Raw genomic sequence first — 24,980 nt, 5'->3', positions numbered from 1 at the left:
TGTAAATGGCTGTGTGATCTAGTCAGACCTATGTTTCAGAAGAATGGAGGAGAGCGGAAGGCAGGGAGAGCCCATTCACCTGCCTGACCCATTCTGGACTCCCAGGATGCAGCAAGGAACCGTGCCCTCAAGGACCTGGCATTTTAGTTGAGAGGAAAGAGACTTTAAATATATATGCATATAGTATATGTCGGATCTTGAGAGGTGTAAGAAAAAAATAAGGCAAGGATATAAGAATGAATTGCTGAGTAAAAGGGAGGGTGCATGACCTCGGGTGTGGCAGACTGTACATTTAGGAGCAGCGAGTCCTCGCTGGGATGGGGGAAGCAGGAAACAGATAAGTCCTGAACTGGGCCTGGCCAAGACCTTTATCATTCAAAAACAGAATCTCCTGGGACTTACACAGTTGAGCACTATCCAAGAACATGAAAAAAGGGATATCCCCAAAGACCAGCAAGTCAAAATGAGCTAAAGTGGGCACTTAGCACAAGTAGGATATAAACATCTTAAACTGAGCTGCATGATTGTTTAGGGGACTTACAAACTGTTAGGTTTCTAAGCAGAATACCTTGAGGAAGGAGGGTGAGGAGGGTGAGCCCATACTCTGCATTGACCAATGTCTGTGGTCTCCTCCCCAGCCCTGGCCATGGGTCTCTGTGTCGCCATGATCGCCTTTGTCCGCCTGCCCAGCCTCAAGGTGTCCTGCCTGCTTCTCTCAGGGCTTCTAATCTACGATGTCTTTTGGGTAAGAGTCTGTTTCCCTGAAGCCACTGCTCTCTTTGGTGTTTAATTGGAGCACTCACTCCTGACAGTTGTTAACTGTTGTTAACAGTGAACTGTTAAGATCACTCTCTCCAGTCCTGAACTGTACATGTGAGCAGGCATCTGTCCACGCCTTTGTTTGTTGAGACGTGTTAACCAGTTAGTGCATGTGTATCTCTAGGGGTAGGGGAGAGAGCAGACAGACAAGGTTCTCTGCCCTGGGAGCAGAGATTTTCTTTCTCCTCCAAGCATGCCATCAAAATAGCTTGATGTTGCAGTATTTTGAGACTTTGCTCTTAAGAACAAAGAAGGCTGATGCTGAAATTAGGTTGCTTCCAGCTTCCTCTGTTATAGATGTCTCTCCATTTGGCATTCGGCAGGTGTTTTTCTCTGCCTACATCTTCAATAGCAATGTCATGGTGAAGGTGGCCACGCAACCAGCTGACAATCCCCTTGATGTTCTATCCCGGAAGCTCCACCTAGGGCCCAATGTTGGGCGTGATGTTCCTCGCCTGTCTCTGCCTGGAAAACTGGTCTTCCCAAGGTAGGACTGGCACGTCGGGCCCCTGTTGTGATGAGGCAGTGAACACACTGTCTCCCTGTGCCTCAGTGTCCCTCAATTAGTCTTTATTATCAGTATTCTTCTCCTAGAGTGGAAAAGCGTTGTGAGTTATTTTCTCCATTTTACAAATGAGAAGAACGTTGATTTGACTTGTAAAGATTTATCATTAAATGATACAGGTGCTGCTTTTTATTATTAATGTTATCAAACAACCATATGTTACTTCTGTTACCATATTTTAGAGTTGGCTGGAGGAAATCAACAGAAGAATCTGGATCTTTTTTACTTCTAAAATATTTGTAAAAATATGTACTAATGCTAAAATTCTACAGTTGCTGGTGATATAGTCTTGGAAAAATACTGTGTTGCTTTAATATCCGTTTCTGGTAGTAGTCAGGTGCTTGTTTAAAGTCACAGAAGCAAATGTGTGACAAATACTGAATTGCTTGACATTTCTCGAGGAAGCACTACTTAGCTGACTTTAGCAGTCACTTTAGAGGTGCTCTCCGGAAGCAGTGAGGAGCCTGGTTGAAGACATCTGTTGGAAAAAAAAAAAAAAAAAAGACATCTGTTGCCAATGCTCTTATGGCTTGTAATCTCTAAACTTTTACAAACTAGCGTTGTTCCACCTCTAGAGATTTCCATTTCCCATTCAGATAAGTCCAACCTCTTAAACAGCTGACAGACAACTCTGCACAGGAGGAAGAGAAATGGGATTGTTGAGGGTGGCATCCCTGACATGTGACACTACATTCCAGCTCCACTGGCAGTCACTTCTCTATGTTGGGCATTGGGGACATCGTGATGCCTGGACTCCTCTTGTGCTTTGTCCTGCGTTATGACAACTACAAAAAACAAGCCAATGGTGACTCCTGTGGTGCCTCTGGACCCGCCAATATCTCTGGACGCATGCAGAAGGTCTCCTACTTTCACTGCACCCTCATTGGATACTTTGTAGGTAAGAGAGAGCCAGAGAGGGATCCCTGGGTGGCGCAGCGGTTTGGCGCCTGCCTTTGGCCCAGGGCGCGATCCTGGAGACCCGAGATCGAATCCCACATCGGGCTCCCGGTGCATGGAGCCTGCTTCTCCCTCTGCCTATGTCTCTGTCTCTCCCTCTCTCTCTCTCTGTGACTATCATAAATAAAAGTTAAAAAAAAATTTAAAAAATTAAAAAAAAAAAAGAGAGAGAGCCAGAGAGCCTGCTTGTGATCCCTTCTGACTATCCTCCAAGCCCTGGAGTTAAATCAGGTTTTTTTTAGCTGCAGACGCTAGATGGAAGGAGAGTAGCAACTCTCATTGCTCTTATAGTCAACCACAGAGAAAGAATAACAGTGGCCCATGAAATGACAGGTGCTGTGTATACTGGCCCGCCCAGCTTCTCTATCCAACAGCATGTCTGAAGAACATTGTGGGAAGACTATGGTCAGGCCTCAGAGTCAGGAACATCTACCACACAATGATTGTGGATCAGTCTGTGTGCTTAATTAAATCTTCAGCTTAAGGTTAACCAATGTCATGTTTATTTCCTGCATCATTTAATAGGTATTTCCCTTCATTGGTCCTAACATGTCTATCACCTCTAACCTCAGATTCTCCGTGGGCCAGTTTTTCCATAGACAACTCATTTGTACACAGACAGAGAGAGACCCACATAATTGGGCTATAGGAATAGCGGGAACCTGTCTGTACCTACAGTGGTTACAGCAGAGTGGTTCATTTCAGCACACAGGCTCAGATGAGTGGTGTTAGCCCTATTGCACAGTAGAGGAGGCTGAAGCTCAGAGGTGAAATGCATGACCAAAGTAACAAAAGTTGCAGACTGGTCAAGTCAAGATTTGACCCCAGGGCTTTTTCCTCCAAGTCTGGGATTACATACCACCCGAGACAGGAGGACCAGGCACACTCAGGGCAGAAGTGAAGGCTTGGGCCAGGAACCTAAGCACTGAGGGGGGCATGGGCCACTCACAGGTCCTTGGAATTGTAGGACTTTCAAGCTGCACTGCTGCACACTGCTTTTGCTGCCATTGCTGAGCTTCTCACGCCCTTGCCACTGGACAGCATGTGCCACAGGAAAGCTGTCCTGTCAGGGCCCCAGCAGGTAGCAACCAGGTAGCAGGCTCTCCTCTTTGACGGCTGGTCCCTCGGTATTGCTCATGGATGTTTCTCCCCTAATAGGTCTGCTCACTGCGACCGTGGCATCCCGCATTCACCGAGCGGCTCAGCCCGCCCTTCTCTATTTGGTGCCATTCACCTTATTGCCGCTCCTCACGATGGCCTATTTAAAGGTGAGAGAAGCAGTTAGAAACCTGTGAAAGCAGTAACTTGGCACTGACCTTGGACTGGGGTATGTATTCTCCTTGCCGGAGGTGGGTCTGCTTGAGCCTTGGAGCTCTTGATCTTGACGGTGGGTCGGTGGTCTTTGCTCACCTGGTATTAGGTATCTTCCAGCCTATTGCAGTCACTGGCAGAAAATGCTAGTGAGTTAGACTACTGTGCCACCTGGTCATGGATGAACTAACTGAAATCCCTAGAGTTCAGCTACAGAGACTTCCTATTTCCCTTAAAAGCAGCACCGTATTTGTCACCTACAAATATTCTGCATTAAAGTTTGGAAATACTTAAGAAATGTATGGTTACAGCTAGACTTTGGAGCATTACCTGATTTACAAGATTTGTATAATACCCATTTTACAGAGAAGGAGGCAGAGAGGTAAACTAACTTGGCCTCAGCATCTCACTCATAAATGATAGAACTTACACCTTTCTTTGCTTGAGGAGCCTAAGAGCTCTTCTAGTGAGTTCTTCAAAGAATGGTGGGTTACTTTTCAGTGAGTAAGATTAGAATGTTCTTTGATTCTCCACAGAAGCAGTCTGATCTAAGATCAAGAATCAGAAAGGACTTGTAGATGCGCGTGACTCATTTTTAAATTCATTACTTAGTAAAGTTCCTTCTTCCCCAGGGTGACCTTCGGCGGATGTGGTCTGAGCCATTCCACTCCAAGTCCAGCAGTTCCCGATTCCTGGAAGTATGATGGGTCCCAGAGAGTGACCAGAATGGCCTTCTGAGTCCTTTTCTGTCAACGCGTGGTTTTGTTTCCTCTTAGAGCTGGCCTGGTACTCGGAGATGTACCTGCATAGAAAACTGACGTGTGACTGGATTTTGCATTTGCAGGGAGCTTGTTTGCAGGAGCGAGGTGCTGGAGCCCTGCTTGGTTCTTTCTCTTCCTGCTGTTGTAGAGGTGGAGCCCCTCTTGAAGTGACAGGCCCTCCCCAGCGCTCCTTCTTCCCCCATTTTTATGAATCTGCACCAGACTGTTACCTGTGGGGGATGGAGATATGACTGATTAAAACTGACAAGGGCGAAGAGTCGTTCTATACCTTTTGAACACTAAAAGGATGAAAAATATTAGCAAACCGAAGTTTCTTCAGTGAACCCTCAAGAACTTTGGGACCAGTTTCCTATGGGGGACTCAGTTTCAGAGAACTGAGACAGAAGCTCTTCTGTCGTTATATTCTTTCCTTTTTTTGGATTTATTAAATATTTTCTGTGGTGTGAAGTGACTTATTAAATCCACAGACATTGAGTGACTTCTTACAACAATACACATAAGAATTTGTTGTAATGAGTTCATGTCCACCCAGATGTTGTGTTGACAGTGAACGAGGGCACGGTTTTTATACATACACACATGCGCACATAGATATATATGAATAAACAAAAATTAAAACCTGCTAAGATCATGCTGTGTAGCAGACAGGGACTTGCTGTAATTTTTAGCATGTAGAGCAGTTTACTCTGGCTTCCTTGTATATGGATACGCTGCTGTCTCTCCCTTCCACAACTGAACGTGCAGTTAAAAACCAGTATAGTATTCGTACTGATATACTCATGGACTTTCGGGGGCTCTCGTTTGGTTTTGATCAGTGTAGCCAATTAGGGATGAAAAGTTCAAACTTTTTGGCCCTTTTTTTGTTTTGTTTTTACAGGCTTCTCCCTTGCAGGATTTTTAGTAGTTTCTTCTTGAACCAATGCATGTAATATAGCAGCAGGTGTCTTTGTGCTTTCTGATCATAGTAATGTACTACTTGTAAATACATTTTTCTATTTTCTATTGTTTTTGTATTTTTTTTTTTTTTTGGCATTTTGTTTCATTGGTGTGCTGTATTTTCCATGCCCTCACTCCTTGAAGAAAAAAAAGGAAAAAAGCAACACGATCCTGTCCTTGCTGTTGTGATTATAGTCTTGGTTTACCTGTGGTGACAACTGGGTATTGGGGACAAATATCAGATGCCTCTCTGAGCTGGGCCCTACATTCCAGGCACTGCAGAAGGAGCAAGCTGCTCTTTCCTCTTAGAATCCAACCACATGCTATGGTCCTTGCTGGAAAGCAGGCATTCTGGTAGTACCTAGTGTGATCGTGTCAGCTTGCTTTTGTCTCAGCAGCCCTGGCCTCATAAGAAATGGCCCATTGTAGAGGCAGAGAGAAGCCTGCCTCTCTGGCTACCTGACAGCAGAGGTGAAAAGGGCCCACGTGTCCTGGTTTCTCCCTTCAGCAGGTGACCTGCCTCTACCTTGACCTGTACAATGAACCAGTGTGCTGTGCTTCCCGGTGGACAGAACTCATAAGCGGATACATGTCGCGCAGTCATGGGGGCATAAAGCGATCAGGATGGTGCCTTCTTCTGTTGTGTCTTCAAATCCTGCTGAGGGCTGTTTTGTTTTTTGTTGTTTTGTTTTTGTTTTTGTTTTTTAATAAATGATTCCTTTCTAGCCTTTGTCACCTCATCTTCACTTTTGGTTGTTGGTACCACACAGAGCTACCATCACCTCCTACCTGCTCTGCCTATTCCAGAAGATAGGAGGACCCTGTCTATCTCCAGACAAGGTCACCTGTGGCTCTGGTTCATTCTTACAGATGTCAAAGAGCTGAAGCTTCCATTGTCCACAGAACTCAAAACAGCCTCTGAATTTGGTGAAGGCCACAGGTACACTTGTGTGCTCGCTGTTTATCGGCTATACTTCTTTCTTACCCTTTGAGAATGTTAATGGCTAAATGGGGAATGGGTTGGGGGACTCTTCCAAAATGACTCCAGTTAAGGGTAAGTGCCAGTAATGGTTAGAAGTATTATCCTGGCAGTTGGTCATTTTTATTTTTATTTTTGTAAAAAAACTAAATTCCAGACAGAAAATACAATTTTTTGTTATCTCTGCTCCTGTGCAGGTTTAAGGGGAAAAATACCCACACGTGTCCCTGAATGTAATTTGGATTCCAGCTGCTAGTCCTCAAAGCCCTTAAAACTTGAGCAGAGGAACCACAAATACTCCTTTTGTTTTAACCACAGAAGACACATTAGAATTTCCCCTGTTCTGAAAGTAGTGCTCTTTGGGCAAGAGGAGGTGGGGAATGGGAGGCTGCAGTTACAGCACACAATTTCAGTCTTTCCTTATAGTCTTCTCCCATCCCTTGGCCAATACATATTTATGTCCTTTTTTTTTTTTTTTTTTTTTTTTTTTTTTTTTTTTTTTTGTGGTTTCTCAGATGCTCTGAGTTCTAGGGTCTTCTAGGAAGTCTTCCATTAGGCAAGGCATGTTGACAAAAGTTTGGCACAGACCCTATTCCTTCTTCACTAGTCTGAGGTTCTTCTTCCTCCAAAGAGACTGCATGTGGGGACTCTCACTCATAGTAACTTTCTTCTAATTGGAGCTGATGAAAATAGACAGCAAAGTTTATCCAAAGCCTAGCATGTTCCATTACTGTTATTACAGCTTCTGCTCTTCTGAGTAAGACAGCTACACAACTCCTTGTGTAGGCATAGTTCAAGCCAGAGCTGGGGGGTGGTGGGAGGGTAAGCTTCTATCTAAATTACTTTGTAGCATGCCAGCACAGGCCTTGGTTAAACAGGTAAGTTCTGTTAAGGACAAGAAAAACAAAAGGTTAGTTCTCTGTGAGGGTGGAGGGAAGGGAGTTCTGTTTTGTCAATAAAGTGTCAAAAATAGAATCTGCCATGTCTGCATAGCAGCTCTCACATTACTGCTAACTGATCCAGTGTTGTATGTAGACATTTGTGCTTGGTAAAGGCCAACATTTACGTCAGAGGCTCGGAATGTAGCCGTTTTGTATATACATGAAGCGCACTCATCAAGAACGTCAACTGCGATTCTTCTCCATAGAAGCAGGGTAGACAGTACGGGCTCTGAAGAAAAGCAGCCCATCCTACTTCTGGTCTTCCAGTGCATACTGGCCTGGACAGCCTCTTCCCTTCACTCTGTCACATTGCCTTCGCAATTTCCAACAATGAAATCACTTCAAGAATGATGGCTCTTATAGGTGACAGCCTTGCCCCGGAGTTTGTATAAAGTCCTACAGATCTGGCCGTAGAACTCGGGCTTCTTCACTGTTCCGGGAGGGATAAGCCAGGTAAGTATTTTATCCAGAAATTATTTCTATTCCTATGCAATTTATGGACCACTTTCTGTTTGCAAGACTGAATGAACTTTTCATGATTTCAAGTTTGGACTCTTAACTCCTCATGTGTATGGAGCCTCTCCCAGAACAGTACTTTGCCCACTCCTCTCCTTGCAGCCATGTCAGCCATAATTTGTTTCCTCCTCAACATTTCCCTTGGAATTCAAAGCCTTTTCCCATCCACTGGAGGTAATTCAGAGTTGTTTCAACTTAAGCTGTGTCAGGCACTGGGTGCTCCGGCAAACAAAACCAAACAGCCGATCCTTACTGCAGGGGGTGCTTTACCACATATGGGGAGCATTGTCCCAATACACAGATTCACTCAGCAACGCAGCACTGAGTTCAAGAGAGTGTGTCAACCTGAAATTGTCAGGAGGCATTTAGTGAAGCACATTTATTTGGGATCAGAGTTGCAATTTGGGGTGCACACATTTCAGTAGCAATTCAAATAATGTCCCACTGGAACAAAAACCAGAAGCTATTTTAAAACAAAAAGGCCATCAATATTGCTTACAAAGCATTCTGATTGGTGGTGGCAGAAGCCTAATCTTGGCTGAACATAATTGGTTGCTAAGACTGTCCCCCAAAACAAAAGTCTGTTACTGTAGCCAGTTGCAGATCCATGCAGAGTCCTTGGGAGGATCTGCGGTTTAGCTCAGTTCAAAAGTTCATGGTTCCATCTGGTGAGGACATGCATAAGGCCCACCTCCTTAATGGCCTCCCAGATCCTTTTAAAACTCCTTGACTTAAGTGACTCCATTTTATTTCACCCTTGGCAAATGGAATCTAGAGCTTTCAACCCATGACTCTGGGCTTTCCTATAAACAGCAAAGGCACATAGCTGGGAATGTTTACACACAGGACTGGATGCCCCCAACAAAGTTGAAAGCAAGGCTATAAAAATAGCTAACCCCTTTTTCCTGCACTGTGGTACAGGAGAAGTCCAGTGCTCCTGACCACATGTATAAACTACAACTGAAAGAAGCACTGAGCACATTATCTCTATGCAGCATGGTTTAGAAATCTTACTAAGTAAGAGCCAGCAGTTCAGTTGTGGAAATTCTAACTTTATGCAGTGCTTTCTCATAGTGATCACTTTGGTGTGCTATATAGAGCTCTTACATATTTGAGTGATTAAAGATTCATACAGCAGACTCAGACTTGGTTTATGGCTCCTCCAATTTGGATGCTGCCCTATCAGTTAAGTTCCAAGAAGTCTATCCCCTATTGGGTAGAAACTGTGTAACTTGCTCCTGGTTTGCAAGTGAACAGTGTTCCTGAGAGGTCCTTAAATAGAGAACTCCATGAGCGTGCTCCAGCCCCCATGAAGTCCCAAGATTCTCACTGGATCCCAAAACGACAGAGGAATGGGAACCAGTAGGGACTGGAGGAAACAAAGCTTGAGACGGGAAGCTGGGAAATCTGCCAGGCAGTGGGCTTTTGCCTTGTGAGGAATGAAAGACAGGAAGTGGGTGTCCACAGAACAAAGAGATGGAGAAGGGGCAGTAAGGTGGCCATGTGCCAGCATTCCAGCCTCAAGATTTTGAATGCCAGTTCCTCTGCCTGCCAAACACTCTGTATACCTGCAGAAAACACCCCAAACAAGCTACACCACCAACTGGAAGAATGAAGAAATCCACAGTCTTCAATGGAAAAAGGTTCATCCACAAAGGCTAAAAGTTAGGTGCAAGTTACCTATCCACCTTCTAATGATACCGTTCATTCAACCCACCTGGACTTTCTAGCGCTTGCATTTCTGCAGGTATATAGTAACACATCCTGGGACAGCTATGCCTTGCTTTACAGGCTTCCTGGGGAAGGCAGACACCTAATTTCAAGAGAGAGGTAAAGGACTTGGTAGTATGGGAAGGAATACCCCTGACTTCTAAGATGACAAAGCACTGTATGATAAATTATGGTCTTGCTAACTTGACAGTGGTGGAAAGAGTGCTGCCCTCCGTAAGGCTGTTGGCAGGTTTGGCCAGAGTTGATGGGCCAGCTCACTTGGGCCAAGAACCCCAGGCCTACCCAGAAGCTTGGGGAATGGAGAGACACTTTTCCGCTACTCCAGTGCCCATGCCTTTCAACAGCCACAGGTGCAATCGGGACCTGTGCCACTAGATGTCACCTAGTGGGTCTCCCTGCTGCCATCCTGTCCAGCTTTCACCAAGGTTTTCACGGAGCTCTTCTGCCAGTAGGCCTCCTGCTAGGCAGTCCAGTACAAGGTGGCTGGAACTAGGAGGTGGGAAGAACCTGCTGCCACACTGCAGGGTGGGGACTGGAAGGTGACTCCACAGCTTTTGACCTGAACAATTAATCGCCAAAACTGAGAGGAAAGAGGAGGAGAAGAGTTCTGGTTTAGCCAGTAGAGCAGCTAAAACTAAAGAACTTGGTATGTCTTAAAGGTAGAAATGTACATTACCCAAGGCTTTCAATACTGAGATCTTCTCAATAGTGAAAGGTAGGAAAATGACTCCCACGACATTCTGTGTGGTTAGGCATCTGTCAGAGTTGTCCTCACACAGCCACATGTGGCCTGGGGTTAGTGAGAAAGCCCTTCTGGGCCTTGGGGATGAAGGTGCCTTATTTAAAGTACTGAACAAATACTAGGCACTTTTCTGGCCTGTTTTCATGTACTCTACACAATTTACCGGTCTTCATGGTGTTAGAATGCAATTAAAATAATCAGATTCAAACAGATACACAAGCTTTGATTATTGAAACAACTACAGCTTCTGTAAATGCTTCCAGCTGATCACTGAGAAAACTGGTGATCTTTTCCACTCTTGATGGGTGAATGGAGGCCTGGCAGTTGAATCCTAGTCTGGGCTTTCAAAACTGGATTCTGCATAGATAATAGGATCTTTACCATAAAACTAGGCCAGTTCAGGGTCTTGACATTTACCTGTACACACTGAAGGACTTGGTACAAAGCAGGGATATTGGGTGAGTGAGTGTAGCAGTTTCCCACCTCTGCAAGTCCTAGGATGTCTGGCGGGACCAGGGGTGAGCCTCACCCTTGTTAAGTTTAAGGAGTGGCCTCTCAAAGCCTGTAGGGCCTTCCTTAAGCCATTCTTAGTCAGTTTAGGCCTAAATTTTTTTTGCAGCTGAGACTGAGCAGAATACTCACGACAGAAACATGATGTGTCCCCAGCACAGAAAACAAACAGCGGTGCTTACAAGAGGCCTCTTATTCTTTGCAATAACTGGGATAGGTTCTGCCTAATAGGTCCTTAACATTTTGGCTGCCTAAGGCCAAGGATATCAACCTCTAACCAGATTCTGCAAACAAACCAATGGTGATGTTTTCTCTTTTTGTGTGTGTTTATTTTCTTTTCTGTAATAAATGCTACCTATGCCCTCTTATACATTCGTGTGCTTTAGAGTCCTGCTACTTGTTTTAAGGGAAAAGTTAACCACTGCACTGTGAAGCCACCCTGTCAGTCATTGTGGGCTTGTACTAGTTCCCAAATCTGTAGGCTTTTCTTGAATACCTTTGGAACAAAAGATTCAGTGGGTCAAACTTCCAGTCTATTTTAAAATAAAGAGCAGGGATCCCTGGGTGGCGCAGCGGTTTGGCGCCTGCCTTCGGCCCAGGGCGCGATCCTGGAGACCCGGGATCGAATCCCACGTCAGGCTCCCGGTGCATGGAGCCTGCTTCTCCCTCTGCCTGTGTCTCTGCCTCTCTCTCTCTCTGTGACTATCATAAATAAATAAAAATTAAAAAAAAATAAAAATAAAAAAAAATAAAGAGCAGTGTCATTCAAAGCCACTTGGCTGAAGTCAGTCCACAAGATATAGAAGAGGGTCAGGAGCCAGAGTAGATAGAAAGATTCAGCAAAGCACTTGAAAATTATCCTCAGGACAAGGTGGGGAAGTCAGGCCTGAGGTATCATTGACAGTGTAGATTAATAACTGGTTAAATGACCCTGTTTCCAGCTGAGCAAAGGAATGCCCTGGCAATAGAGGAGGAGTCCTGGACTTTGCCTTCAGCCCTGCCCAACATTTCTCTTGATAGTATGGCTGAGAACATGACTGCCAGGCTTAGCAATTAGAGGAGGACCTGGAGCAAGGAGAGAAACAACCATGATCCAAGGGCTCAGAGTACTAGGACAGTTAGTTAAATGCAACATGGAGAATTTTGATGGTGAGAGCCTTGGCAAATGATAGCCACACACCAGACAGCAGGACCACCACACAAGAGTCCTCTGAGGTGTGTGCCGCTACTGTCACAAGTATTACAGAGGAACTCACCAAGCAAGCCCCCCAAGATGACCAACTGATAAGTGGCAGAATTAGCTCTAAGCACTGGCCTGTGACCTCACCCACTTGTACTTATTCCCCAGCACAGAATTACAGATAGCCCCCACCCTCCAAAGATACAGCTGAGGGACACCTGGGTGGCTCAGCAGTTGAGCGTCTGCTTTTGGCTCAGGTCGTGATCCCAGGATTCGGGATTGAGTCCCACATCGGGCTCCTGTGAGGAACCTGCTTCTCCCTCTGCCTGTGTCTCTGCCATTCTGTGTGTCTCATGAAAAAATAATTTTTTTTAAAAAATTAACTTAAGAAAAATACAGCTGAGTCATTAGACACTCTGATGACTGACTGGCCTACTGGCTCCAAAACTTTACTGCCCAAAGCGAGTAATGATTGTTGCAACCACCTCTGCTCTAGTCTTCCCAAGTTCAATGCATATTCCACCTTTGTAAATCAAACTGGTCATCACCTCATATTTTTAATAAAACCCCGTGATACAGTGAAGGCAGATTTTATTATCCATTTTATATACAAGAAAAAGGAATGTCAAGGTTAATTTGCCTAGCTCTTCCTACCTCCTTGCCCAGTTTATCAGAAAGTAATCACGCCCAGATTTTGTAGATGTGACCGATGGCTTAAACAAGAGTGTCCTGTTGGAGGTGAGGGACCACCAGCCTGATTAGGGAAGAGTCAAAGTTTGGTCTGCCTGGACTTTTCTGACTCAACTCCTATCCAGAGGTATATGCAGAGATATTAATGTTGTAATGTGACAATGTGGGCAACTACTAACAAGAGTACAGTCTTATGCAAATCAGGAGTCCCTAGGAAGGAGGAGCCAGGACCAAAAGAAAAATCTCTGAGGCATCTGAAGCAACCAGATTTTAATGTTAAAATTATGAATTTCCCCTTTGCTGTCATTAAAACAATAAACCATAAAAATAAATGAAAACAACTGGCAGCTGCTGTTCTGATCTCCAGCAATGATAGGCTGTAATTCAAACTAATCCTCCTGCTAAAAATAACTTTAAAATAAAGTGTCTTTTACAAAGCAGTGAAGAAAGTTCTTCTTCTGCTAATGGTGGAAGAGCTTCTATTTATCCAACCCACAACCATAAATTCTCAACCAAATGAAAACAACTACTTTAAGGCAGTGAAGAGCAGCCAAATTAGAAACTGGAGGGGAGTTGACGGAAATGTCACTGAGTTACCATTTTTACGGCTTTTGCCTGAGGACAGGCCCCAATTGCCACCATGTGGGGTAGTTAAAACTTGGAAGGAAACCTTCAATCTTAGCTTCAATAACCAAAGGAAATGGTTTAGGATGATCCCAGTACCTTAAAAAGTGAGGGAGTAAATCCCGGAAAAGAGAGAGCACCCCATGTTCTGTGCATTAACTCTGCCTAAATCTTTAATCTCCAAATATACACCCTTATAGAGCAGACTCCAAGTAGCCAGCTACAAAAACTAAGGAGAAATACCAGCTGCTGCCCACTGATTCCCACAGGGGAATCAAAGTTTTAAGTCTGAGTTCAGCCAAATTAAGTGTCTGCTTTTAAAATATTCTTTAGGAGAGGGGCATCCCTGGGTGGCTCAGCGGTTTAGCGCCTGCCTTTGGCCCAGGGCGTGATCCTGGAGTCCTGGGATCGAGTCCCACATCGGGCTCCCGGCACAGAGCCTGCTTCTCCCTCCTCCTATTTCTCTGCCCCTCTCTCTCTCTCTCTCTCTCTATCATAAAATAAATAAATCTTTTTTTTTAAAGATTTTTATTTATTTATTCATGATAGTCACAGAGAGAGAGAGAGAGAGAGAGAGAGGCAGAGACACAGGCAGAGGGAGAAGCAGGCTCCATGCACCGGGGGCCCGATGTGGGATTCGATCCCGGGTCTCCAGGATCGCGCCCTGGGCCAAAGGCAGGCGCCAAACCGCTGCGCCACCCAGGGATCCCTAAATAAATCTTTTTAAAAAATAAAAATATTCTTTAGGAGAATTTCTACAATGTATTATTTACAAAATCCAGGACATAATTCAAAATTACTACACATAATGAAAAATGGGAAAATGTGATCCATACCGAAGAGAAAGGTAATTAATGGAAACTGACTTGGAGATACCCAGATGTTAGGATTAACATCAAGATTTTTAAATCAATGATTATAATGGTGTCAAAGAATATAAAGGAAAATATGCTTACAATGAATGCACACATAGGAATTGTCAGAAGAGAAAAAGTGATGAACCAAATAAAAATATATGTTTTAAAAGAATGCAATGCTGATACATAATACAACATAGATAAGCCTTGAAAACATTATGCTAAATAAAAGAAGCCCGACACAAAAAGCCACATAAAATATTATTTTAAAAGATTTATTCATGAGAGAGAGAGAGGCAGAGACATAGGCAGAGAGAGAAGCAGGGTCCATGCAGGGAGCCTGATGTGGGACTGGATCCCGGAACTCCAGGACCATGCCCTGGGCCGAAGGCAGGCACTAAACTGCTGAGCCATCCAGGGATCCCCTAAAATATTATTTCAAATGTCAAAAACAGACAAATCCATAGGGACAGAAAGGAGACTGGCCAGAGGAAGAGTGAAATGGGAATAACAGTTACTAGATGCAAGGTTCCTTTTGGGGTGATGAAAATATTCTGGAATTAAACTGAACTGGTGATTTCATAGCTTGTGAGTATACTAAAAGTCCACTGAACTATATGTATTTTAAAAGTGTGAATTTTACAGGATGAGAATTATATCTCAATTTACAAAACAAAAACAAAAATACAAACCTCTGACTTCCATCTTTCTCTCTCAGATCATTCACACGGGGAAGTCAGATGCTATGTCATAATGTCACTCAAGCAGCTATATGGAGAAGCCTATATGGTAAGGGACACATCAATATGCTGTGATGTGACAACTTGGAAGCAGATCCTCCATCTTGAGTCAAGCCTTCAAAAGACTGCAGCCCGCCAATATTTTGACTATAATCTCATAAGAAACCACAAGCCAGAATCACCCAGCTAAGCCAATTCTGATTCCTGCCTTGCAGAAACTATGGAATAAATGTTTATTGTTTTCAGTCACCAAGATATGAGGAAACTTACTATGAAGCAATAGATAACTAATACAATTAGTATATCAATGGATTAAATATAAAAGCCTTTCTAAATTTCATTAACATACCTATAACTGAGTGGAAAACTCAACATGGTATAGTGGGTTTGCAATATATGAAGTTATAATACCTATAACAACTATTGCATAAAACATGGGTGATGGGTAAATGGGCCTATATGGTTGCAATATTTTTATATTTTTGTGAACTGGTAAAATATTAATAACTAGGTAGGTTGTGAAAAATTAAGGATGTATATATTATAATCCCCAAAGCAAATACTTAAAATAAAATGCAAAAGGTATAACTAAAAAAGCCAATAATAGGAATTAAAATAGGATACTAAAAACTATTTGATTACCTAAAAAGAAATCAGGAAAAGAGAAACGAGATACAGATGGACAAATAGGAAACAAATAGCAAAATAACCAACCTAAATCCTACCATATCAGTAATTACATTAAGTATTAATGGGCAAAAAAAGATTACCCCTCCCACCTTAAACAATTAAAACAAAATATATGAAACAACAGGTCTCAGACAATAGGCAGCACAGTGGTCTTTAAGAGAAGGAAAACTAATAAAGTAAGCTGCACAACTCCCCCCAATTTACAATGTGGAGAGTTTCCAAACCATGGACCAGAGAGAACATATCAAAACAGAACTTTCCTTGGGATGCCTAGGCATTCCGGAATGCCTAGAATTGTGGGACAGAGTAAAAGAAGAGAATTTCAAAGAGAAAGAGATCACTGAAGATCTGCAAACATTCACCTTTGACTTTAGTACATGTGTATGAGAAACTATCAAGGCCAAGGGAAGAACTCGCAAAACAATCCAGGAGTTCACACATAGCTAGGAATACTTCATACTCTCAACACCAGAATAAAAAGACCTAACACACGAGGCATCAATTAGAGTTCTCAGAAAGGTATTGACTCAACAGTAGGGGAAAATTAGCCATAGATGAAAAGACGTTCTGGATATATCTAATAAAGCATAAAAGTAATCCTTGAAAAGATCCCAAATATTTCCATGTAACTGTCACAGAACAAAATTCAAGAATATTTAAGGAATACAAATGAAAACATCCAACAGTGTAAAATACACAGTGTCTGGAACCCAATAAAAAAATTACCAGACATGTGAAGGAGCAGGAAAATATGGCCCATAAAGGAGAAAAACCCATAAATAAGAACAGACCCAAGAATTATTTATTATTTAGAATAAGTGCATACATTCTATATATCCAAAAAAGTAAAGGAAATCATGAGCAGATTGAGAGAAAAAATAGAAGATATAAAGAAGACCTAAGTCAAAATTATAAACACTATGGTGTCTGAGACACAATACACTGGTTTGGATGAACAAGCACATTGGACACTACAGAAGATTAGTGACCGTGCACTAGAAACTATCAACAAACAAAATATAGAGAAAAAAAAAAAAAAGACTAGGAAAAAAACAGCATCAGTGAATTATAAGACAACATTAATTAGTTTAACATATAATGTTGTAATGTGTAATTAGAGTGTCAGGAGAGGGATGCCTGAGTGGCTCAGTGGTTGAGCATCTGCCTTTGGCTCAGGGCATGATCCTGGAGTCCAGGGATTGAGTCCCACATCAGGCTCCCCGCATGAAGCCTGCTTCTTCCTCTGCCTGTGTGTCTGTCTCTCTGTGTGTCTCTCATGAACAAATGAATAAAAATCTTAAAATAAAAATGAAGAAAGATCTTGGGGTACCTGGATGGTTCAGTCAGTTACATATTTGACTTTTGAGCTCAGCTCAGGTCTTGGTCTCAAGGTCATGAGTTTGAGCCCATGTTGGGCTCCACATTGAACATGAAGCCTACTTTAAAAAAAAATTAAGAAAGATCTCAAATCAATAATAACACCTTAAGGAACTAGAAAAAAAAAAAAAACAAGCTAAACACAGAACTAGCATATAGAAAAAGATAAGAGGAGACAAAGTAGAAAATGGAAAAATAGAAAATCAATAAAACCAAAAGTTGGTTCTTTGAAAAGATTAGCAAAAGTGACAAAACCTTTGACAGAGAATAATTAAAACTAAAGACATTCAATAATGACCTTACAGAAATAAAAACGATTTTAAGTGAATACTATCAAGAACTACATGCCAATAAATTATATAATCTGGAAAAAATGGACAAATGCCTTAAAATACACAAATTACTTAAACTGGCTCAAGAAATAGAAAATTTCAACAGATCTCTAGCAAGTAAAGAGGTTAAATGAGTAATGATAAAGCTCCCAAAAAAGAAAAAGTCTGGGCCGGATGGCTTCCCCGGTGAATCTATTAAACAAAGAATTAACACTAATCCTCAAATTTTTCCAGAAATAGAAGAGAAGGGAACACTTCCTATCTCATTCTATGAGGCCAGCATTACTCTGATACCAAAGCCAATTAAAGACATCACAAGAAAAAAAAATTTGCAGACCAATATTCCTTATGAATATAGGTGCAAAAATTCTCAACAAAATATGAACAAACCAAACCCAACAGCACATTAAAATATTTATTCACAATGACCAAATGGGACTCATACCAGGAATGCAAAAGTGGTTGAACATAAGAAAATCAATAAATGTAATACCATTACCAGAATGAAAGGTGGAAAAAAATCCACATGATCTTCCTTAGTGTAGAAAAGGCATTTGACAATCCAATACTCTTTCATGATAAAAACTCTCAGAAAATTAGAAACAGGGAGAAAATTTCTCAACATGATAAATGGTACTTATGAAAATCCCACAGTTAACCTCACATGCAATGATCAAAGCCTGAAAGCTTTAGGATGAAGAGTGAAACAAGGATGCCCACTTTCGCTGGTGTTATCAAATTTGTACTAGAAGTTTTAGCCAGACCTATGAGATAAGAAAAAAGAGGCATCCAAATTAGAAAGGAACAGATAAAACTTATATCTAGTCACAGATGACATGGTCGTATATAGAGAAAATGTAAAAAAAAAAAAAAAATCCACAAGAAAGCTATTACAGCTAATAATTCAGCAAAGTTGCAGGGTATAAGATCAACACATAAATATCTATTGTATTACTACATACCAGATACAATCTGCAAAGGAAATTAGAACAGCCATTCCATTTATAAATGCATTAAAAAGAATAAAAGTGGGACACCTGGGTGGCTCAGCAGTTAAGTGTATACCTTCCAGCTCAGGGCATGATCCTGGAGTCCTGGGATCAAGTCCCACATCCCTCTGCCAGTGTCTCTGCCTCTGTCTCCCATGAAAAAATAAGTAAAACCTTAAAAAAAAACAAAAGTTATTTAACCAAAGAGATGAAAGATATACACTGAAGCTATGAAATATTGCTGAAAGAAAAAACAGAAATAGATATCCCATGTTCATGAATAACAATACTTAATATTGCTGGGTCACCTAGGTGGCTTGGCCGGTTAAATGTCTGACTTGATTTTGGCTCAGGCCATGATCTCAGGGTTGTGAGATCAAACATTGTGTTTGGCTCTGCACTGAGCATGGAGTCTGCTTAAGATTGTCTCTCTCTCTGCTCCTCCCCCACCTGCACTCACACTCTTTAAAAAAAAAAAAAATTGCTTAATGTTAAATGTTAAATGTTGACACCAACATTCCCAAAGGAATCTACAAATTCAATGTAAGCTGTATCAAAATTCCAGTAGTCTTTGCAGAAATAGAGAAGCCAATCCTAAATTTATATGGAATTGCAAGGGCCCAAATAATCAAAACAATCCTGAAAAAGAAGAAAGTTGGAGGAGTTACACTAATCAACTTTGAAATTTTTCTACAAAGCTACCAAAGTTAAAACAGTATGATAATGGCATCTGGATAAATATAGACCAATGGAATAGTATAGAGAGTCTAGGAATAAAACTTCACACAGAAGGCCATTCAATGGAAAAAGAATAGTTTTCAACAAAGTATGCTGGGAAAACTAAATATCCACATGCAAAAGAGTAAAATTGGACCCTTACACCTTATACCATTTATAAAATTAGCTGAAAATGGATCAAAGTCCTAAACTTAAGAACTGAAACTATAGGGGGTCCCTGGGTGGCTCAGTGGTTTAGCACTTGCCTTCGGCCCAGGGCATGATCCTGGAGCCCCGGGATCGAATCCTGCATCGGGTTCCCTGCGTGGAGGCTGCTTCTCCCTCTGCCTGTGTCTCTGCCTGTGTGTGTGTGTGTGTATGTGTGTGTCGCACATGAGTAAATAAAATCTTTTTTTAAAAAATATTTTATTTATTTATTCATGAAGGGGAGGGGCAGGCAGAGGGAGAAGCAGGCTCCATGCAGGGAGCCGGACGTGGGACTCCATCCCGGGTCTCCAGGATTCCACCCTGGGCTAAAGGTGGCGCTAAACCACTGATTCACCCAGGCTGCCCAATAAATAAAATCTTAAAAAAAAAAAAAACTGAAATTATAAAACTCTTAGAAGTAAGCACTGAAGAAAATCTTCATGACATTGGATTTGACAACTTCATGGATATGATACCAAAAAACATAGGCAACAATAAAAAGAAAATAGATGAATTAGATGTCATCAAAATTAAGATTGCATCAAAGGATACTATAAAAAATTGAAAACAACTAAATGGGAGAAGATATTTTCAAATCATGTATCTGATAAGAGGTTAAATATGAAGAACTCTTCCACTCAACTACAGGCTAATCTAAAAACTTAGTGAAGGATTTGAATTGACATTTCTCCAAAGAAGATGTACAAATAGCCAATAAACACATGAAATGATGCCCAATCACACTAGAGAAACCACACATTAAAACTATAATGTGATACTGCTTCATATGCTCTCATTAGGATGGCTATTATGTTAAAACACACACAGAAAACAAGTGCTGGTGAGGATGTGGAGAAACTGAACTCGTGCATTTAAAAAAAAAAGATTCAAAGATTAATCAATGTCACTCATATCAACAGACTTAAAAAAAAAAAAACAGATGCAGAAAAAGCATGTAACAAAATCCAACACCCATTCATCATAAAACTTTCAAACTAGCAAAAGAAAGGAACTTCCTCAATTGGATTAAAGGCACCTACAAAAAAATAAAGCATCATACTTAAGTTGAAAGAAATAAGCAGAAAATAGAGGTGTGAGAAAAAAAAAAAACAATTTAGAAATCCCTGTTTTGAGGTATCAGTTATGAACTCTGCTTATGATTCTTCCAAGCATGCTGCTTTAATCACTGTACAACTGACATCACATTTTTCTCCTTTATATGTTTGTATCTTTAAAATCTTTTGGGTATGAAAATGAGCTTCTAAAGATTTTATTCTTATTTAGAGAGAGAGTGCATGCACGATTAGGGGAAAGGGGAGAAGGATAAGGGGAGAGAGACTCTCAGGCAGACTCTGCACAGAGCATGGAGCTTGATACAGGGCTCGCTCTCATGACCCTGAGATCATGACCTGAGCTGAAATCAAGAATCAGATGTTTAACCAACCGAACCACCCAGGCACCCCAAAATAAATTCCTAAATTCTAAAACAACAGCAGAATTTAATGGATGGACTGAAATATGGAGACTGAATACTAAAACCCCAAGAGAGCTGAGGAAATCATGCAGAAAGCAGCACACAGAGACAGGGAGGGCAACATGAAAAAGCGGTTACAAAACATAGACACTAGGATGAGAAGGTCTGCATTGCCTCTACCAAGAATCCCAGGTGGAACTAACAGTGCCTGCCACCAAAGTTTGTTCTGAGAATGAAAACAATCAACAAAGCTTTACACGTACAGTATTTTACAATGTGCCAATGACATTCTGCACAGTAATCACTGTGGTTAAGAAGATCTGGCAAAAATATCCTCAAAAGAGTTTTTTTTTTAAGATTTTAATTATTTACTCATCAGAGACACAGAGAGAGAGGGGCAGAGACACAGGCAGAGGGAGAAGCAGGCTCCCCGCAGGGAGCCCGATGTGGGACCGGATCCCGGGACCCCAGGATCATGCCCTGGGCTGAAGGCAGGCACTAAACCTCTGAGGCACCCAGGGATCCCTCAAAAGAGATTTAAATCATGATTTATCCACAATAGCGAATACCATGAAGCTATTAAAAAGCACAAGGCAGATCAAGTACTAAGATCCGGTGATCTTCAAGACACATCTTTAACTGGAAAAAACCGATGCAGAACAGTGTGGGTCTGTTCACACAAAGGAAATGTGGATGGATAGCATCATCCACACACAGACATTTTTGGGAAGTTATAAGGATGGGTAATAGTGGCTGCTCTGTGGGGAAGTGGGATGAGAAGGAGAGTGACTTCACTACAGGCACTTTTGTATGTTTTTTTTTTTTTTTTAGACTTGTGCCTATATTTAGTAATAAAAAAAATACTTCATTGGAAGAAACTTTTGCCAGACAGCAGGAATCACCAGTGCATGGCCTGGAGGCAGGAAAGAGCCAGTGGGTCACCAAGTGTATACTAGGTGAGTGTCCATGTCCCCAGGAAAGCCCCTGCCATTAACCACAGACTCAGGCCACAGAGGCCAGGCTCTTGGCTAGACAAGGCTGCACATGCCATCCCCAGCACAAACACTCCTCTTGGGGTGAAGTTCCCTCAGGCCAGTCCCATGCCCCATGGTGAAAAAGATCAAGACAGACCTTCCTCCTCCTCTTTCCCAGGAAGGGAATTAAGATCATAAAATGGGGGGCATCTGGGTGGCTCAGTTGGTTGGTTGTCTGCCTTCAGCTCAGGTCATGATCTCCAGGTCCTTGGATTGAGCCCTGCATGGGGCTACCCTGCTCCGCAGAGAGTCTGCTTTTCCCTTTCCTGCTGCCCCTCCCCTCTGCTTGTTCTCTGTGCTTTTTCTCTCTCTCAAACAAACAAACAAAAAAAATGTTTAAAAGAGAGATCAGAAAGTCGGTGTCACTTGTCATCATTTCTAAAGCAGATGATACATGATGAAGTAATAATCTACTGAAACAAGAACCCAGGAATGCACCAACAAATACATGAGGTTACAGGCAGGGAAGAAAGCAGAAATGTATGCTTATTTCTTTTTCCTGGGAGAAGTCAGTATCCTGACCCATTTCTGAATGAATAGGAGAAACTAGAAGTACAGACCTAAATATATTATTTAAAGATAGCAACTAGAACTAAAAATGTCAATTTTCCAAATTACTCAGGAAAAGACATTGCAGCAAAAGATGCAAAGCAAAGAAAACAATAAGGAAGCATAAAAAAGGGCAATAATGTGAAAAAGGTGAAAGCTAAGATCAGGAATCTGGTACTCATGTAAGTGGGATAAAGTTACTCATTAGAAGAAAAAAATTCATATCAAACCAAAAAGAAATCTACCCACTGCGAAATGACTCAAAATTTCTAAAGTCAAAGTTCAAGCAAAGATGTGTACCAAGCAAATACACGTGAAAAGAAAGGGCATGATATTCAGATCCAACAAATCTGAATGGATTCAGATCCAACAGAGCTGAACAAAGCTGGATGCTTTGAATCCAACAAAGCATTAAACATTTCATAAAGGTGAGGACCCTCATCTACACAGAATATTTATCCAACCCAAGCTGTGAGCCAAGGGTTCCTTTTAGAGAAGGGAACAGAGGAAACCACAAATAGGGACTGTCCACAATTTGAATGCTTCATGACAATGTTTTCAGCTATTATTTCAATATTCAAAAATAAAAATCTTAAAATTTGACACCATTAGAATCTTTTTTTTAAAAAAAGAAACTTTTACTGCCAAACATATCAAACTATATAAGCAAAAATGCAACACAAGAAATAAGAATTTTTCTAAAGAATTAGTGTATAGAAAGGCTCATCATGCCTGAGACAGCTCTTCTGCTCTCCCCAACATCACCACTGGTGTCCCTTTACTACGTGAAAGACATCACTATCCATCCAGCTGGTTAAATCCCCTCGCTCCCGTGATCAGTCAATCCATCACTGACTCCTGTCCATTCATCCTCCTAAATAGCCCTTTGGACCCATCCATTTCTCTCCATTCCCTCTCTGTCTCCACCCTGGTCCAAGATTCTACTCTCTTGCCCTAAATTATTACAGGAGCCATCTAACTCACTCTGACCAACCTCCCCCTCCGTCTCCCATCACCTGCTTTGTACACCAAAGCCAGAGTGATCTTTCCAAAATGGAAATATTCTCATACCACTCCCCTGAGTCAAGTTAGCCAAAGGGTTCCTATTGCTCTCAAAGTAAGGCAGAAATCTGTAATGTGACCCATAGGGCCAGGGCCACATGGCCCTGCCTGCCTCTCAGGCTCCTTTCACACAGTGTTCCCTAACTCCATCCTTTAGACATCCTTCCATTCCTTAAAAACCATGCTCCTCTCCCAACACAGGGCATTTGCACAAGCCATTCACTAGACCTGAACCGTTCACTTCTAGGCTCTCTGTCTCATTGATGCCAGCTTATACTTCAGATCTCAACGCACCTGTCACCTCGCCAGGGAAGCCTCCTGGAACCTACCATTCTAGCTTGGATTCCTCTGTATTATGCTCTCATAGAACTCTGTTTCTTTCTTGGGCTGTATTTATCCCATTTAGGCTATTATTTGATTGTCCGTCATCCACCACCACTGTATTCCTAGAAGAGACTGTAAGAAAAGGAAATTCTGGGTTTTTTCCTATTTTCCCCAATGACTTGCACTGTATCTCAAATATACTAGGTGCTAGAATAAACACTAGTAAAACAAATCTGAATCAAATGATTAACATTTATTAGATCTTATTAATACCAAGTTGCCTGGGTGGCTCAGTGGTTAAGCGTCTGCCTTTAGCTCAGGGCATGATCCTGGAGTTCCAGGATCAAGTTCCATATCAGGCTCCCTGCCAGGAGCCTGCTTCTCCCTCTGCCTATGTCTCTGCCTTCTCTCTGTATCTCTCGTGAACAAATAAAATCTTTTTAAAAATCTCATTAATACCTATTTGCTGTCATAGAAATCATAACCCTTTTAGTTCTTATGGAATGTTGATGAAAATTGCAATCCTTACAAAACCTCATAATCTGAAAGTGGAGACAGCTGACCACTTTCTCTGACTCTGCACAGAAGTAAATATGAAAAAAAAAAAACCTAGTAAGCGCTGTCTCATTTACTGCTGTGTCTCCAGTATCTATTCCAGGTGCTCAATACATATTTGTCAAATAAGAATGTAAAGATAAAATTGAACTCTCCCAAAAAGTAGGACAGAGAGACAAAGAAGGAAAAAAGGGAAGAAAAGAAAATTAGAGGTTCAATCAAGAAGAGTCAATATCAGATTCATAGGAATTTCAGAAATAAAATAATACAAAAAGAGAATAAAATGATCAAAGAATATAATATTTCCAAGAAGCTCCGAACATGAATCTCTAGACTGGGAACACCAGCCAAGCATTCAGCTACATGGATGAAAAATGACCCACATCAAGGCACATTACCTTAAAAATCTCAGAACACTGGAGACGGAAGGAAAAGGAAAAGATGCTACAAGACTCAGAAAATACAGGCTGCAAGGGGTGCCTGGGTGGCTCAGCAGTTGAGCGTCTTGCCTTCGGCTCAGGCTACGATCCTGGGGTCCAGGGATTGAGTCCCTCATTGGGCTCCCTGTGTGGAGCCTGCTTCTCCCTCTGCCTATGTCTCTGCCTCTCTCCGTGTGTCTCCCATGAATAAATAAATAAAATCTTTAAAAAAATAAAAAAGAAAATACAGGTTGCCTACAAAGATGCAAGAGCAGAATGGCTCTGGACTTCTAAATGATAACATTGGAAGCTAAAAGACAGTACCTTCAAAATTCTGAAGAACCAGGAACCCTGGGTGGCGCAGCAGTTTA

The 24,980-nt window shown here is 41.8% G+C and overlaps 2 protein-coding genes and 1 long non-coding RNA gene across 6 annotated transcripts in view; 1 reads left to right on the top strand and 2 right to left on the bottom strand.

Moving 5' to 3' along the window:
• SPPL3 (signal peptide peptidase like 3) overlaps positions 1-6,095 on the top strand; it is a 140,095-nt gene extending 134,000 nt beyond the window's left edge. For all 4 annotated transcript variants that reach the window (XM_077875935.1, XM_077875934.1, XM_077875933.1 and 1 more), the window contains 5 exons: positions 639-745; positions 1,143-1,306; positions 2,083-2,282; positions 3,500-3,609; positions 4,285-6,095. In XM_077875935.1, the coding sequence (XP_077732061.1) occupies positions 639-745; positions 1,143-1,306; positions 2,083-2,282; positions 3,500-3,609; positions 4,285-4,356 (653 nt within the window). In that variant the 3' untranslated portion in view covers positions 4,357-6,095. The remainder of the gene's footprint in view (positions 1-638; positions 746-1,142; positions 1,307-2,082; positions 2,283-3,499; positions 3,610-4,284) is intronic.
• Positions 1,126-8,175, bottom strand: LOC144299993 (uncharacterized). The gene is made up of 2 exons (XR_013366653.1): positions 3,291-8,175; positions 1,126-1,862 (listed from the first exon to the last, which is right to left on the bottom strand). It is a non-coding gene; the product is annotated as an uncharacterized LOC144299993 (long non-coding RNA).
• A 10,189-nt stretch (positions 8,176-18,364) lies between these two features.
• ACADS (acyl-CoA dehydrogenase short chain) overlaps positions 18,365-24,980 on the bottom strand; it is a 37,523-nt gene continuing 30,907 nt past the window's right edge. The window contains exon 10 of the mRNA XM_077875931.1: positions 18,365-18,442. Coding sequence (XP_077732057.1) covers positions 18,380-18,442 — 63 coding nt within the window. The 3' untranslated portion in view covers positions 18,365-18,379. The remainder of the gene's footprint in view (positions 18,443-24,980) is intronic.

The sequence above is a fragment of the Canis aureus genome, chromosome 27 (genome assembly GCF_053574225.1).
Source record: "Canis aureus isolate CA01 chromosome 27, VMU_Caureus_v.1.0, whole genome shotgun sequence".
NCBI classification, from domain to species: domain Eukaryota; kingdom Metazoa; phylum Chordata; class Mammalia; order Carnivora; family Canidae; genus Canis; species Canis aureus.
The sequence above is the reverse complement of the archived record's forward strand: the minus strand, read 5'-3'. Positions and strand labels throughout refer to the sequence as shown.